This window comes from Drosophila suzukii, chromosome 2R, assembly GCF_043229965.1.
Source record: "Drosophila suzukii chromosome 2R, CBGP_Dsuzu_IsoJpt1.0, whole genome shotgun sequence".
Classification (NCBI taxonomy): Eukaryota; Metazoa; Arthropoda; class Insecta; order Diptera; family Drosophilidae; genus Drosophila; species Drosophila suzukii.
The window spans coordinates 8,326,879-8,342,258 of record NC_092081.1 but is presented as its reverse complement, the minus strand read 5'-3'; the positions used below and the strand labels follow the sequence as shown (position 1 = coordinate 8,342,258).

General features: G+C 42.3%; 3 protein-coding genes across 10 annotated transcripts; 1 reads left to right on the top strand and 2 right to left on the bottom strand.

Moving 5' to 3' along the window:
• Positions 1 to 216: 216 nt before the first annotated feature.
• Positions 217 to 12,522, top strand: magu (SPARC related modular calcium binding-like protein magu). Of its 8 annotated transcripts, none has more exons than XM_017074013.4 (11): positions 217 to 318; positions 4,872 to 5,158; positions 8,134 to 8,293; positions 8,930 to 9,432; positions 9,491 to 9,605; positions 10,060 to 10,338; positions 10,635 to 10,765; positions 10,826 to 11,106; positions 11,426 to 11,560; positions 11,621 to 11,760; positions 11,818 to 12,522. In XM_017074013.4, the coding sequence occupies exons 2-11, from the start codon at positions 5,084 to 5,086 to the stop codon at positions 11,877 to 11,879; spliced, it is 1,881 nt and encodes a 626-aa protein (XP_016929502.2). In that variant the 5' UTR covers positions 217 to 318; positions 4,872 to 5,083; the 3' UTR covers positions 11,880 to 12,522. The 8 variants fall into 8 exon arrangements, with proteins under 8 accessions (XP_016929502.2, XP_016929501.2, XP_016929503.2 ...); XM_017074012.4 differs by having other exon boundaries at positions 221 to 364; XM_017074014.4 differs by having other exon boundaries at positions 257 to 274.
• Positions 1,526 to 2,004, bottom strand: Def (Defensin). The gene has a single exon (XM_017074017.4). The coding sequence runs from the start codon at positions 1,968 to 1,970 to the stop codon at positions 1,692 to 1,694; it is 279 nt and encodes a 92-aa protein (XP_016929506.3). The 5' UTR covers positions 1,971 to 2,004; the 3' UTR covers positions 1,526 to 1,691.
• Positions 12,164 to 15,358, bottom strand: PIG-N (Phosphatidylinositol glycan anchor biosynthesis class N). The gene is made up of 2 exons (XM_017074011.4): positions 14,512 to 15,358; positions 12,164 to 14,453 (listed from the first exon to the last, which is right to left on the bottom strand). Exons 1-2 carry the CDS (start codon positions 15,293 to 15,295, stop codon positions 12,553 to 12,555), a joined length of 2,685 nt encoding a protein of 894 aa, XP_016929500.3. The 5' UTR covers positions 15,296 to 15,358; the 3' UTR covers positions 12,164 to 12,552.
• Between the last annotated feature and the right edge of the window lie 22 nt (positions 15,359 to 15,380).

Below are 15,380 nucleotides of genomic sequence, written 5' to 3'. Positions count from 1 at the left end.
ATGATTTTTTGAAAACCGTTAAAATATCGATAGTTAAACTGCGCGCCAAATTCAAATCTCTGCCTTTCTCGCATCACAGCAATAAGAATGTGCAACTATACAAATTTTCGGGAGAGCTGCGCTATGTTCATCTCGTGTTTTCTCTAGCTCTTGATCGAGAACGTCTGCCATCTTGAGATTATATAGTGTGCTGATAACTGAAGAGTCAGTCCAAATGGGGAATTGCTCGCGAGTGGTTGCACTTGCCATGTAAGGGCAAAGGCAATAGAACCGTGTAAATAGCCGCCAAAACGTTCGGAAATTAAAAGAAACCCACAAGTCGGCCGCGTTCAGCGATTATTTCTACATACTCTTAATAACCATTGTAATTGGCGTTAATTAAGTGTCGTGTATCTCGCTCTCTGCGCGTGTTTCTCTTTCTTTTTCCCCAGTTTGTTTGCAATGTCGATCATTTCTAGACGACTGTTCGTTCGGTTAATTGATAAGAACGAATTGTAGTCGCACTTTGCCATATTTATATAGCAAAAACCGTAGAAAAACGGAAATGCAGCGGAAATTCTTGCTATACCTTTTTTTGCTTCGGTTCAATTTTTTGACCCCGCTAAACGGAAAGTGGCGATAAGAGTTCATTCATTATTCTTACTAAAGAATACGTTTGGCTCTTGGGAGAATTTAAGAGAGATTTTATTTTGATTTTGTTAAGATTTCAGAATATTCTTAACTAATATATTCTCTGGTATAGGTATTTTCTCATAAGCCTTTATGAAAATAAAAATCATGCGCAACGGCACCTCCTTGAACAGTATCCTTTTAAGCCCGATTTTGAACAGACGGCATTACAATCGGCAGGAATACAGTTGGCCCGTTTCTGGCGCGCGTTGGTCTCCACATCCTGGAAGAGATTTCTTTGAATATCCTGCTGCAGAGGATCCTCCGGAATAGATTGAGTCTGTAATGCGCAAACTGCAGCGAAAGTTAAAGCCAGGATAATTGTGATCTTCATAGTGTGATATCACATTTAGAACTATTTACCTGGTTCAGCTTTCAACTGTCTTTTATAGTAAAGTTAACCGCTACCGGTTTATGATAATAAGTCTATTTGTTGTAAGAGTTTGCCTAATGGCATTGTTTATTTGAAAATTATGCGGAAAACAGTATTTACGAATGCAGTTTCCGATTAGTGCATAACTAGACACTGACAAATTTAGTCGTTATATGACATTGTAAGTCTAAACTTTAGATTCTAAAGTTTAATAGATCTAACCTAAAATCAATCTTTCATCTTTTTTAATAATTTAATTTATTTTATCACATTGCTTTAAGGCTCAAACCTCCAATTAAAGAAGACCATGTTGAGCTCTTAAAGAGTACTTTGTTTTGACTCAGTAGAACAACATCCTAACAGTCATTTATAATTTTAATCCACTCATCTTTCTCTAAAATATATTTGCTAATTTTTCTTTTTTGCATAAGGGACCCATGTCTTTTCTTTATGATTGCATTTCACTAATAGCATAGTCTGAGCTTTTATTTTTTAGATATTTCTCTTGAATACTTTAATTTTGTAAATTGAATGATTAAATAGATCGCATATTTCTAAGATATTTAAAATTTTTGAAGTGTTTAATATTTTTATCTTGATAGTCTTCCGGATGTGTGTATTTCGTCCAGACTATCCAATCCAATCCAAATCAGTTACGGCACACACAGACGGCCTTGTCGCTGCAGTAGCCTCCTTTGTTTCCCCTGGCAATACAGTGGGCGGCACAGGCGGTATGGTTCCAGTTCCACTTGGAGAGAAGATCACAGGTGGCCCTCTTCTGGCGACTGTGCTCCACCACCTCCTGGTGGACTGTCTCATCAACCAGAGGATTAGCCACTGGAGTCTGATCCTCATCGGGAACGGGCTGAGCCTGCACCAAACAAGCCACCAAAGCCAGGGCGATAGCGAAGAATACGAAGAACTTCATGATGGAATATCAGTGGAGAAACTGTTGTGGCAGATCGTGGTTCTACTGAGTTTATATAGCGATCCGGCAGCTAGATCGATTGGCCCAGGGATCCCCATCGGTGAATTTCTTTTCCATTGTCTCTTTTGCTATGCAGGAACACACGTCTCCGGGGGTTTTTAATTTTTTCAGATCACTGACAATGGGAGAAACCATTGACTGGAGTACAGTTTTATTTACTTTGCCTTGGGCATGTTGACAGTTTTTCATATTTAACAGGAAAATATTATTGGCAAAGCGAATTGTTGCAATAAGTCAAGTTTTTTATGGACCCTAAATTTTAGGCAGTAGTATAGCGAATGATGATGTATATGACAGAAAGCTACAGCCACAGATTCTTTAACAAGAAAATTCATTTGAATCCATAAGTATTACAATTTTAGCTTCAGGTTATCCTTTTGCTTACAGGATATGAAAACTCATAAATAAGTGACATCCGTTTTTGATTTTGTCACTCCCGAATAGTTGAAATTCGCTGATCTAGGGGAATCCGTAATCGCCTCGATTTCTAGCTAACTGTTTAATTGTGTCCCACTCGAAGGGCTGCGCACACAGATACACAGTTGCACTGAGATACTCGAATACTCGGATACGCAGATACATAAACACAGCGACAATAAATAATTTCTACCGAAAAGTCTCTTCATAAAGCCGGGCAAATAAACAAACAAGAATCACACAATGATTAGTTGGGCACTCAGCGGCAGGGGCGGGTGTGCTCGTATCTGAATCCGTATCTGCGCGTACGTGTATCTATATCTGTATCTGCATCTGGTTCTGAACCCAGTTGGGCTGAGCCGACAATCCCGATCGAATCCCACGACCGAGGCTTTTTCAGTCGCTCTGCTCCTTGGTTGCCCGTTGGCCGTTGCCTGTTTACCTTTGTTATCGACCAGGTTGTCTTGTCTTGCATTTTGGCGTCATACTGTCTGCCAGTCCACTCCACTTGAGTTTCTACCCAGCCCCTTATAACCGTCTAGAGTCTTCTTCGTTTACCCGTCCTTACACGAGGAGAAAATATATCAGAAATTCGTAACCATAATTTTGTGTTAGACTTTATTTTCTTTGATATAAACTTATTTCATATAAAACATGTTTAGGATTAGGATTCTTTATTATTATTATTTTAGCTTAGTAAACTTTACTTGTCAGTCTCAAGCTTCATATTTACGTCATCTAAAGACGAAAGTGGTCGTGATCATAATTTAAAACAATTCCCAAATCCCGTCCCAAATTTCGTATTTCTAGCTCCTAAAGGTCCCAAGATATTGCCATTAATATGGATATGCTACAACGATTTGATTACTATAAAATGGTTCTTCAGTATATTGAAGTAGTTCGAAATACTAATTATTATTCTAACATTTTTATGAGTTTAAATGATATTAAAACGAATTTCGTTGGGTATTTTTTTCCTAGTGATCTTCGAAGAAGACCACAAAACGGAGTGTGGCACAGCCGAAAACAAAGGGGCAACAGGGGCGGGTGTTCGAGGGGTTGGGGCTTAAATTTGGTGGAACAGGGGGGGGGGGGCAGTTATCGCCGCCGTCAGACTGTCTGGCAGGTTTCACACCGAAACGGAGACGGAGACCGGCAACTCCACTGCTCCTCGCCCCTCCTCATCCCCCTCATCGAAATCCTCACCAGCCGGACTCCTTAGCCAGCGGCTCTATAAATCACAGGAGCGGGGCCCTCGACGGCTCACGTTTTCCCCTGACCCCCTCCTCCGACGCCCCTGCCCCTCCCCCGCTGGCTGAGCAGCTGGTGCAACTGTTGGCCGCTTTGTTTTAGATGTTTTTTGTTGCTTTTGTTGGTGAGGCAACCTCTTGAGATGCACAAAGGAAGATAAATTTCACACGCACACACAAGTGCTCTCTCTGTCTGCCGGTGTGTGAATGTGATCGTTTTTATGCTGCCACAGTAGAACGTCTCTAAGTAAAACAATTCTACTTAAGTACATCAATCGATCTTCTCAAAATCACTTAAAATTATTACCAACTACATATATATATGTATATATATATTCTTTGACTTTATCACTGCGCTAATGTGATCTTACAATTTCTAGGGACTTGAATTGATTGCAAATCATTTTATAGACAACCATCTCGTTGTTTCATAAAGAGGATATTACATTTTATAAACTAAATACCCATTCCCATTTTCAAGTGGTGCTAGTTCTAACAGATTTTATAGTATTATTCTTCCAATTTTGTAAGCTTGGATCCTTTTGTGGTTGAAATCTACGTTGAGAGGGAGATCTAAAGAATTCGCGGCTAAATTTTTTTGGTAAAAATGGAAAAACCAAGATATTAAATTTAAAAAAGTCACGTTCTTAGCGGAACATATTAAATACATTTATATAAAATTCGAGTCCTTATGCTAGTTTCAATGTAAAGATATAGTTATAATTTATTGAGTCTTACCCTAGTGTTTAGTGGTGCAACTTAGGAACGTTCCACTGTATTGGACGTCCAGTCTCCAAGAGTCGGAGTGGCAAAGATAAGATATTGGAAGCGACACGCCAGACACTCTGGCGGCGACGGGATCCCGCTCTCTCCGCCGATCTCTCTGCGTGATTCCGATTCTTCGCCCACTACCACTACCTCTCCGGGGCCTCTCTCTGGGGTTTTGGGCCACTCCACTCCAAGGCAAATGGCCAGTCTTGTGTGGGACTCGGCTACGAACGGTTGCCTTTTTGCTCAGTGTTACTCGCCCCTAGTTCCTCGCTTTTTCTTGATCGTTTTCGGGCGGTTTTCCAATCGAAACGAACCAAAAATCGCACACATAAAGAGTCATTATATAAACAGAAGATCTACAACACCTTAATGCACACGCACACACCTCTCTCACTATAAATAGCCCACGGAAATCGGTAAATAAATAAATCGGAGAGCGGCAAAGTAAAAGTTCTAGGAAGAAAATCTAATTGCGACTTTGCGAAAAAGATGGTGAACTAAACGAAAAACGTTAATTATAATGAGAGAAACGCACTTAATATAACAAGCAGTCGTACTTAAAAAATCCGTGACCACAAGAACAGTTAATTGAAGAATTCAAACTGCAAAAGTGAAATGTTGGCGAGATGTATTTTGTTTCTCACCTGGCTGGCGGTTTGCAACGCGACTGGGAAAACGGACGATCAGTTGGTAAGTTTTTAAAACAAGAATTCAATTATCATACAAAAGATGCAGTTTATTGAAATTGCCAATCCGTTAAAGTAAAATTATTCTATATAGATCATCCTGAATGATGATTATTATAACCAAAGTCTAAGAATTGTGATTATATTCCGAATCAAAAAAGGGCCTTGAGCCATTGAACCCAGTAGGTACATATAAACACTATGAAACAAGATGGGTAGCATGTCGAAAAAAGATAGTCCTTGATTGAGGTAACGCACTCTAAGCTCAACTTTTAATACTACGAAAATTATTGTGCTTGTAAGCATACCCTGCCAAACTTTCTGCCAAGACTTTCTTATATACACGCATACATGTGTAAAAATGATCACTTCGTAAATCCTAAGAAAACACTTGAATATTCCAGGTATCAAAGGTACCAAAAGTCAGACAAAGAAGAAGCTGCGGCCGTTCTTCTTCTCCTCCTCTTTCTCCAGCTTGTACGCCGCCGCGCTGTCTGCCAAACTCCGAAAAGAGAGTCTGCCGGCTTCGTTCTCCTCGTCCTCTCCTCCTCTGATCTTCTCTTCTCCTGTCTTCAGACCCACACCTTGATTTTTGTTTTTGTTTCATCTGACCGACGGACGAACGTGTTTCTTGTTCCTGCAGAAAAAAAAAGAAGAAGAATAATAAGAGGAGGCGCAAAAAAGGAGAACACAAAATGGTCACAAGTTAAAAAGCGATTTCTGTTCCAGCCTTTTGGCTCCCCTTATTCCATACCCTTTTTTTAAAGGGTTATCATAACTTAAGGCCAAAATATGCTGAAGAATTCGCGTTCTGTTTGCTTAAAGCGTGCAGGGCTCAATTTGTTTTGCTCAGCCTTAGGTCAGTTTTCTTGTCTCAAAGGTAAGCTAGCTAGACTTAAACTTATTTGCTATAGCTTACCCAGAAGATAAGAAGACAGTCTTTGGAATGATACGTTTTTCTTAAAGAGCATCCCAGCTTCGTCCTAAAAAGCTACCAGCCCTTTTAATATTAATTCTACTTTTTTAAGTTTATTTTTGCCAATGCCACTAAGCTGGCTGATGATGACAAAGTGTGAAGAAGTATTTAAAGTGTGGAGCTTGTTCTTCCTGTGATTCTTCTCCGCCTATCGCAGCCTTCTCTTCGCCTCCTCGTTCGGCAAGCGGCGTGAGAACTGTCAGTCAATAATTTTGTCGTTATCTTGGTAACAATCCTTGAGCTGTCTCCGTTTATAATTTGTGGCTCAGAGGGCGAAAAAAGGGCGGGGGAAACAGGGTGCCCATGGGGAGATTTTCAATCCAGGCACGTTTTCGGGATAACGCCCTATTTAAAACTTAGATAATGACAAGCGAAACTGTCATTTGCATTCCCAATCGGACATTTCCAAAAGCAGAGGTATAGCAAATCTATATTTCAAGAGGGTTCTACAATATTTAGAGGATTATAACTTAAAAATGCATTTATAGGTATTTAGCTTTTCAGTACCCGAATTTGCAAATTGGAAAAATTCGGGATAACGCCCTATTTAAAACTTAGATAATGACAAGCGAAACTGTCATTTGCATTCCCAATCGGACATTCACAAAAGCAGAGGTATAGCAAATCTATATTTCGAGAGGGCTCTACAATAATTAGAGGATTATAACTTAAAAATGCATTTATAGGTATTTATCTTTTCAGTACCCAAATTTGCTAATTGGCTAATGAGTTATTCATGTTCAACATTATAACCAGATGTGCCCCACACCCCAATTCTAGGTACAGCAAACCGATCTGCCGATTGCAGCAATATTGTCTGTATTTATATACTTTGTCCGATATCTGTCTGTGCCCAGTCGGGAGTCGAAAATCACCTGCGCACTCCGGTTTCCAGCGCGTGCTTCGCTGATCACAAAAAGAATTCGAATTGTTTACAGACATTCTACATTATTTGTATATATATGTTGGGGCAACAAGATAACACTGGGACAGGTAATATTTGTGCTTCTCATAATTGTATAACATTTCTTGTCGAGCTTCTAGTGTTTAGTATCATTGGGCATTAAATTACTAAGCTGGATTATGAAATTCTGATAGCTATAATACCTTCTTCTTCATTTGATACTCTGTGGAATTTATGGACAGCTTTTTCTTTCTGTAATACCAAAAAAAATCTTTCCCATTTTATAGTATTATCTTTTTTAAATATCTTTAATGACCCTTAAAGTTGGATCCTTAAAACAAGTGCTTTTGCCAAATGATCCGAAAATGGTAAAATCGTTGGAGTGTAGCTGCAAAGCTCTCATACTTTAACTACCATGAGCACCTCAATTAGTATGCTCATATCTTATCCGAAACATGTTTCAGTTATGGGACATTTAGATGGCTTGACGCATTTCACTTTTCAATAACAGCGAAAACTAATTAATGTCCGAGTGACACGACAAATAAATATCTGTGGGCTGGCCGCAGCAAATTGGCGACAAAAGGCACTGCAATACCATATCCCAAAGTGCTCCCCATCTATATGTGTATAATATATATACTTAGATACAGACATATAGATACAGATATCTGCGATTTACATACACGCGTATGTGCGATTTTCTGGGCTAAACAAGAATTTGCGCACTCAGCGCAGCAAGTTGGTCGAGAGCCATAATTTTGGTGCGGATTTCGGGGCGTTCGAGTTATGGGCCTGACAACTTTGATTTTCACATTAGCCGGGTGGCGGACAGGGGGCGCATTGGGCATCGGGCAGCCCACCCCCAAAACCCCTTTTTTGCGCCCCTCAAATGCGCCGCCCCTGCCAGACGTTGCCAACATTCGTATTCCAGTCAGCGGCAAAAGCCCAGACGCTTGGCGACTCGCAGACCTGGCCATAAATGCAGTAAATCATTTTACGCGTGTTTGCCAAAGGGGGAGCGGTACGAGCAGTACCCCACAATATAGCCGAGAGACCTGGACTGACACCTCCTCCTCCTTCCGATCTTCACCTGCAGATGAAGCTCCCCGCCTGCGCTGCCAAACAGGGCGAGTGCGATGATAACGAGGGTCCCGTCTGCGGCACCGATGGCCAAACCTATCCCACCAGGTGTCATCTGCTGCGGGCGCAGTGCGGCGGTCACCAGGTGAGCCTCAAGTACAGCGGCTCCTGCAATGGTAAGTACTTTTAGATAATCTTTTTCTTTAGACATTTTTTAAAGTCAGGCGATGTAAGCCTTAATAACTTCAAATCTTTAAAAGCTCTTTAATTTACCCACAGTCAGAAAAAAAGCTGTTACAAAACCGTTCTCTCGAACTCAAAAGTGAGAAAAGATCCATTCAATCTCAAAAGCGTTATCAAGACTACTTTAATACCTTTTTTAACATCGCCTAATTATAGAACGATATTTTTAAGTTGAAAATGTTCACGGTTTTTAAGAACGAATGTTCTTAATACAAGAATAATGTTCTTAATTCAAGAACAATGTTCTCAATTTAAGAACAATAATTTCAATTCAAGAACAATGTTCTAAGATAGTTTTCTCTGTGTAGTCGAATAAGTTAGAAAACGACTTGTGAAATTATAAAGATTTATCTATGTTCTATTCTCAATGCTTTTGGATGCCTATAAATTGCTAATATTCAACTTATTCTTAATGATTAGTCTTCTTATTCACTTAAATTCAAACAATCGAAAAAGTTAAATGACCCTAACGAAAGGATTTTTATTTTACAAAGGATTTAATGTTAACCTTTACTTACATATTTTCTTTAGACTAAACCATCTAATCCTTTAATGTTATACCATTTTAGCCTGTTTGGAGGCGGTGAAGTTTGCTCGTCGTCAGCAGGAACGTGATCCGGATTACTTTGTGCCCCGGTGCCGGAAGGATGGCAACTTTGCGGCGATGCAGTGCTACGGGAACAACGGATGCTGGTGCAGCGACAGTCAGGGTAGACCCATCGAGGATGCCACCAAGCAGATCCGACGGAAGGGAAAACTCCGCTGCAGGGCCAATCGACGCGGTCGTCGCCGCCTGGCATCGCACCAGATAGGCTATAATCCGGACACCTCGGCCTCCAAGGGAAGTTCCGAGGCAGGATCTACAGCCCACCGACCCTGTAGTAAATCCGATCGCTTGCTATTCAACACTAACCTGATGCGCATGTTCCGAAACGAGGCTCAGAGCTTTTTCCGCCAGCCATCTTTGTCTGACTCCCACATCCTGGAGTGGAAGTTCTCCAAGCTGGACACGAATGGCAACAAGTTGCTCGACCGCCAGGAGGTTAGAGAACTGAAAAAGGTGCTCAGGCGAGTAAGTAATTTGATTCTTTGGTCCGAATGACCAATTAATCCCTTTCGATTTTTGTTAGAACGTTAAACCTCGTCGATGTGGACGCACCTTCGGCAAATACTGTGATGTTATCAAGGATTCGAATTTAAATTGGTTGGAGTGGAGCATATGTTTTACCAAGGAGTTTCATAACCGTGAGTATAACTAGATTTAAAGGAATGGGGATAAGAGATGTAGCATGTTAAGGGCTTAATTACAACAGCTCATTAATTGAACTTTACAATATCAGGTCCTTTAAAAATGGGAATCTTTATTTATTCGTCATCTGAAGATTTGAATTTCTCTTATTCCATTTAAATTGTAAATAAGACTTTTTGCGTAAAATACAAATTTAAAAGTTTGCGCATTAATAATTCCGTTTAATATTTATAGTATCTTTAACAAAAATGCAGTATTTAGGTACTCTATAGGTCGTGTAATCATTATAATCTCTAAACCATTAAAGGTATCATTACTTAGACAAGGCCTTGGTTTAGATAGAATACTAACTTTGGCAGCATGTACTTGGATTTGCCAAGCGGGAAATCATGATCCATCTATCCCAGCCATTAAACCCTCTCCTTCCATTTGTGTGTCATCTAAATCCAGGTAGTGCTGTTGTAAATCTTCTGGCAAGCAGTGCGGCCACCGCCCCACCCCACTCCACCCACTATAATATCCACAACACGAACGTCAATGACCATCACCGAGGTCATACCAACACCATCGTCAGTGGAAGCAGTCCGCACACATACTCCGAGGATGCGAGTGGCAGTGAGGAGCACGAGGACAACTACGAGGACAGCGGGACGGGCTACGGAGGCGAAGAGGACGATTCTCAAGGATCGGATCTGCCCAGCTCCCGAACCCACATCCCATCATTATATAGTACGTAGATTTGTGTGCAAGCTAACCCAATTCCAAATCGTTTTAATAATGAACAGTTTAATCGATCTTAAGAATTTTGGAACCATTTTCAAAAACTTAATGTTCCTATCCTATCCTATATTATTATTATATAGTATGTTGACTTGAGTGCAAACTAACCAATTTTCAAATCCTTATCATAATGAACCATATACATTTCCATTTAACTGCATGTCAGCATTTTTTAAGCATGCGATTGACCCTCATATCATACAATTTTCCTTCTGTGTTCATTATTATTCTGCATGCTTTCAAAGGGCAGAATAAAATGTATGTTAACGCGCAAATCTTTACAGTGCTCAACTCAAAGCCAGAGCCGGCTAGTCAGGACATAGAGAATGACTCCAATTGCTGGATGGATCAGTCGGTGACGCTGGAGGAGCAGGGTGTAAGCTATACCACATTCTCTTAAAGGAAACTATTTTCTAATTTTATAATTGCTTCACAGCACGGCGGAAAGAACGTGCTTTTTGTGCCCCAGTGCCTGCCGGATGGTCGCTATCAGCGCATCCAGTGCTACTCCTCCACATCCACCTCGTACTGCTGGTGCGTCAACGAGGATACGGGCAAGAGCATTCCGGGCACATCGGTGAAGAACAAGCGGCCTCAGTGCGACGAGAGTGTGGTGGTGCGACCCATGAAGGGATGCACCGAGCCGCGCAAGACGCAGTTCCTCAAAGAACTGAAGGCCTACCTCAACACCTCGCTCCTGCCAAGCAGTACCACCGGGTAGGTTTATTTACTTTTAAATAGATTACATTTTAAACAAATTTAAAACAATGTTTTTTAGATCTGTTCATATTTTTATAAACCTATCCTATTAAAAACGCTTATACGAAAACGAAAGATATAATAGGCAGCTCATCTACTTTAGGATGTTATTTAAGAAAGGAGTTCTATGTGGCTCTATATACTAAAACTATTTTTTAGTTAGGATTTTTTTCTAAACTAAAGATATATCCCAAACATATTATTGTAATCTAATAAATTATTATTGATACTATAATCGATCGAAATATAATAAAATCCTTATTATGGCACTTTGCAGCAGCAATTCCACCATGTGGAAGACGGATGACGAGCGGATTGCCACGCTGAGCTTTGTGTATCTGGACAAGAACAAAAACAAGTCATGGGATCGTAGGGAGTGGAAGAACTTCCGCGATCTGGTGACCAGTGCCAGGTGAGTCATCATTGTCTTGTCATTTGTATCCCCATCCCTATACATCATCCCATCCAACAGCAACTTGCGCAGGTGTGGCAAGAAGATGCCGCGCTATTGCGATGTCAATGGGGACAAGAAGATCTCGCTGGCTGAGTGGCTCAACTGTCTGCAGGCAACCCCGCGGGAAAGTGCCACCACAGCCAAGCCGGCACAGTCAAGTGGGTTATCCTTACCAAAAATATATAGGCTCAATACTGACTTAAGACAAATTTCAGATGAAACAGCCAGTCCAAAATTCCAGGGGGTTAATCCGGTGGAGCGATATCTGAAAGATTAACTGGGAATATCGATTCCCTATCCGTGCTGCTGCTACTACTACTCATTAGATGTCGTCGTGCCATGACACACACAAAACCACACGAAAACACATCCTACACATCCACAATAGGGTGGGTCGATTTTTTGGATTAACTCTGAAAATGTAGACATTTTTGCAGTTCTATTTTTTTTCTTAAAGAAATATAATTTCTTAATGGAGTTTTTGAAGATCCTTATTAAAAGAACAATACGATAAACCTTAATTTATAATTTTCGCCATTTTTTTATATTTTAAGCCTCTAATTTTTAAGATTTTTGTTTCATTTTAATCACAAAAAAATGGTACAAGAGACTTAATCGAATATGTAACACACAAAAATGTAAAAATGCAACAATACTGGAATATCTGATAGTTTGTATGTCATTAACTGGATCAGTTAGGTTTTAAATGTTAAATTGTTTGTCATAAATTATACATGTTCTTTGGTTCTAAGAAAGTTTTAATATCTAAGCCCAGAATATGTGGTCCATAAAATCGATTCACCCTTACGCTCACCTACACACAGACACATTCCTAGCATTAGATTCTATAATTTACATGTGTATGTTACTAATTCTTAATTAGTGTTGTAAATATTATCGGACATAAATGTTTAAGCTTAGCTACAAGTTTCGTCAAATCGGTTTTAAGGCTACTGATGCTTGGCGCTAATCACATCCCAGTGTATTAAGCGCAATGGCAGCTTTTTGATGTCCATTTCCTCCCACGGGATAACTCGTAGCAACTGCTTGGCGGTGTAGAAAAGCAGGAGGATCACCAGCGTGGTCACCTCCATGATGACGAAGTGGGATATGGACGTACCGATGTCCAGCCAGGAGCCCTGGTTGCGCACCAGGAACAGGAAGTTTAGGCCCATCACATCGCAAATGAGCAGCAGGCAAATGAAGATTTGTTCCTCGTGCTGGCGAACAAACTCGCTCTGGGCATAGACCACCGCCATGACCAGGATCACCGGCACCAGAAGCTTCAACAGCACCAGACCCATGATCACAAAGGGTGCAAAGTGGCTGAGGTAGCAACGAGCGATGTTCGGGTCAAACGAACTGATCGAGGCTATGTTTCCGGATCCGAAAAGCGAGAAGAAAGTGTACAGCAGCAGGGTGAAGGCCAGTCGAAGCACTGACCTCTCAGCCTGGGCATTCTGTGCCCTTAGCGAGAGTCCCAGTTCTAGGGCCAGCAACTGGACAAACACAGCTTCGTAAGAGGTACATAGTGTTGCGTACAAGGATCCCAGATTAAAACCAATCTGGGCTAGACGCTGCTCCAGTCTTGGTTCTTTGCTCATCACAATGGATGTGAAAGCGTATATCAGGAACATCCAGCTACACAATTTAATAGAAATCGAAGTCTTCCTTCCGATTGAGTGAAGATAAGCACACACTATTGTTTGCAGCAGCATCAGGGCATTGCAGTATTTGGTGTGATTTTTGTAGCTTAATCTCGCCCTCGTATTCCAAAGTGAGTTTATGAGGATCGTAATAACTCCAGCTGCAAGCAGGTATCCATTCTGATAACCCACTGACAAGGGCAGCAGGGGAAAGCAGGCCAAGATCAGGACCAATGCCAGCCAGGAGAAGAACTCCCTGGACTTTGGTGGAAAGCTGGACCAACCATTGTAGCAGGCGAAGACAAAGAAACCAAGTGAGATCAGGCGGCGCTCGAAGAAGGTGAAGACCATCAGTTCCGCGCAAGCAATGATCAATATGAGCTGCCATATTGTAGTCTGCAGGACGGGAACACTGTACGCCGATGCTGGCGAGGTAGAGAAGTTGAGGTTCCAAGGCTGCAACGCCTTCAGCCAGACGAAGTTGGGGAGGAGCAGGTAAAAGGATATATCCATCGGTGTTCGTTGGCTTAGCAGACATATCACCAGCAGGATCACATAACTTCCCAGGCTTACTCTCACCAGCTTTGTGTTCCTCTCGAGGATCAGCTCCACTTTGCTAGACCTGTTCCTGGACAGCAGGCGGTACAGGTAGAATATCCATCCCAGGAAAGTGGAAGTGGTGCTCAGTAAAAGCACTCTACGGTAATATCCATGATAATAGTCGATTCCCTCAAGAGCTTGCGACATGATGACTTGGCTCTTCGCTATAGAATGTAAGTACTCTCTCTCCTTGTGCAGTTTTAGGATTCCTTCCTGGTATGTCTTGATTGCATCAGATGGGAGAACTTCGAACTCCGATAAGACCCCTGCGAAAAATCCTTTTTTGTGCTGCTTTTGAAGAGCCGCATACTGCTCCAAAAGCTGCAGAGCGTTCAAATGAGCAGACATGGCCTCGTACTCCTTGCTGACATTCATGTAGCCCACGGGCAACGTTCCAAAGTTGTTCATGGGCGGTGGAAGACCCACCAAAGCAGACATTAAGGGTGTGAGCTGCGCTTGCTCCAACTCGTACATCGGCATGGCAGGACCTTCGTTGTTGGGCATAAATGTTCGACCTCCAGGATTAGGAGCCGAGCGGGAAACTCCAGCGCCCCAGAGGATAAAAGGAGTGTCCGTTTCATGGGGGGAACCAGCGCCGTGGGCACCTATGCGAACCGTCATTAGAAAATATTTTAAATATCTAGTTATACCATAATTGCATACCCGAGTCAGTCATTCCATGATCAGCGGTCATCAAGTAAGCAGTTCGCTTGTCGGGAAACACCCGCTCGAACTCCTTGTAGATTTCGTAAACTCCTTTTTCCGTCTTATCCACTGTTTGTCGAAACTTTGGCGCTCCCGGCTTGTGGACGTGTCCGGCGGTGTCCAGTCCCAGGAGGTGCAGAAAGAAGACCACGTTCTTGGTGTGCTGCAAGGACTCGCCCTTTCGCTGGAGCAGGAACCTGACCCGCTTGAACACCCACTCGTCCTGCTCATAGGCATCGTAGCCCGGCGAAAAGTCCAGCTCGTGGTCGTAGAAGCGAAAGTGCATTTTCCCGCTGCCGGACAGATGGGAGAACACACTGATTACATCTTCGGCGCCCCAGGCGTAGGTCTGTGCGCTACGGTTAAACACCGTGTCGAAGTCAATGGGGTTCTTCTTCCAGCCACGCAGCACGGCCGATGGATCCTCGTAGAGTCCGGCGATAAGGGTTATGTGTCCGGGCCTGGTTTCTGTGGGCACACGGGTGCGGGAAATGCCCACTAAGCCCTCGCGCAGGAAGATCTCACGCAGGTGCGGCACATAGCGGCAGTTCTCCTCGAAGAAGGAGTCGGCCCGGAATCCATCGGTTACGATCAGCACCAAGCGATTCGCCGGCGCCTCCAAACCATAGTACAGGGGATGCTTCTGCGGAGTGAGGCCAGTGATCACCGGCGAGCGGAAGTAGATCACGAATATGGAGCCCAGGAGCAGAACGTGGACCACCAGGGCGTAGGCAATCCACATCTCGGCCGGAATATTAATATTTGTATTTTTTTTCAAATGCCAATCAGCTGTCAGATGTATCCAATACTCGAACCGGACTGGAAAG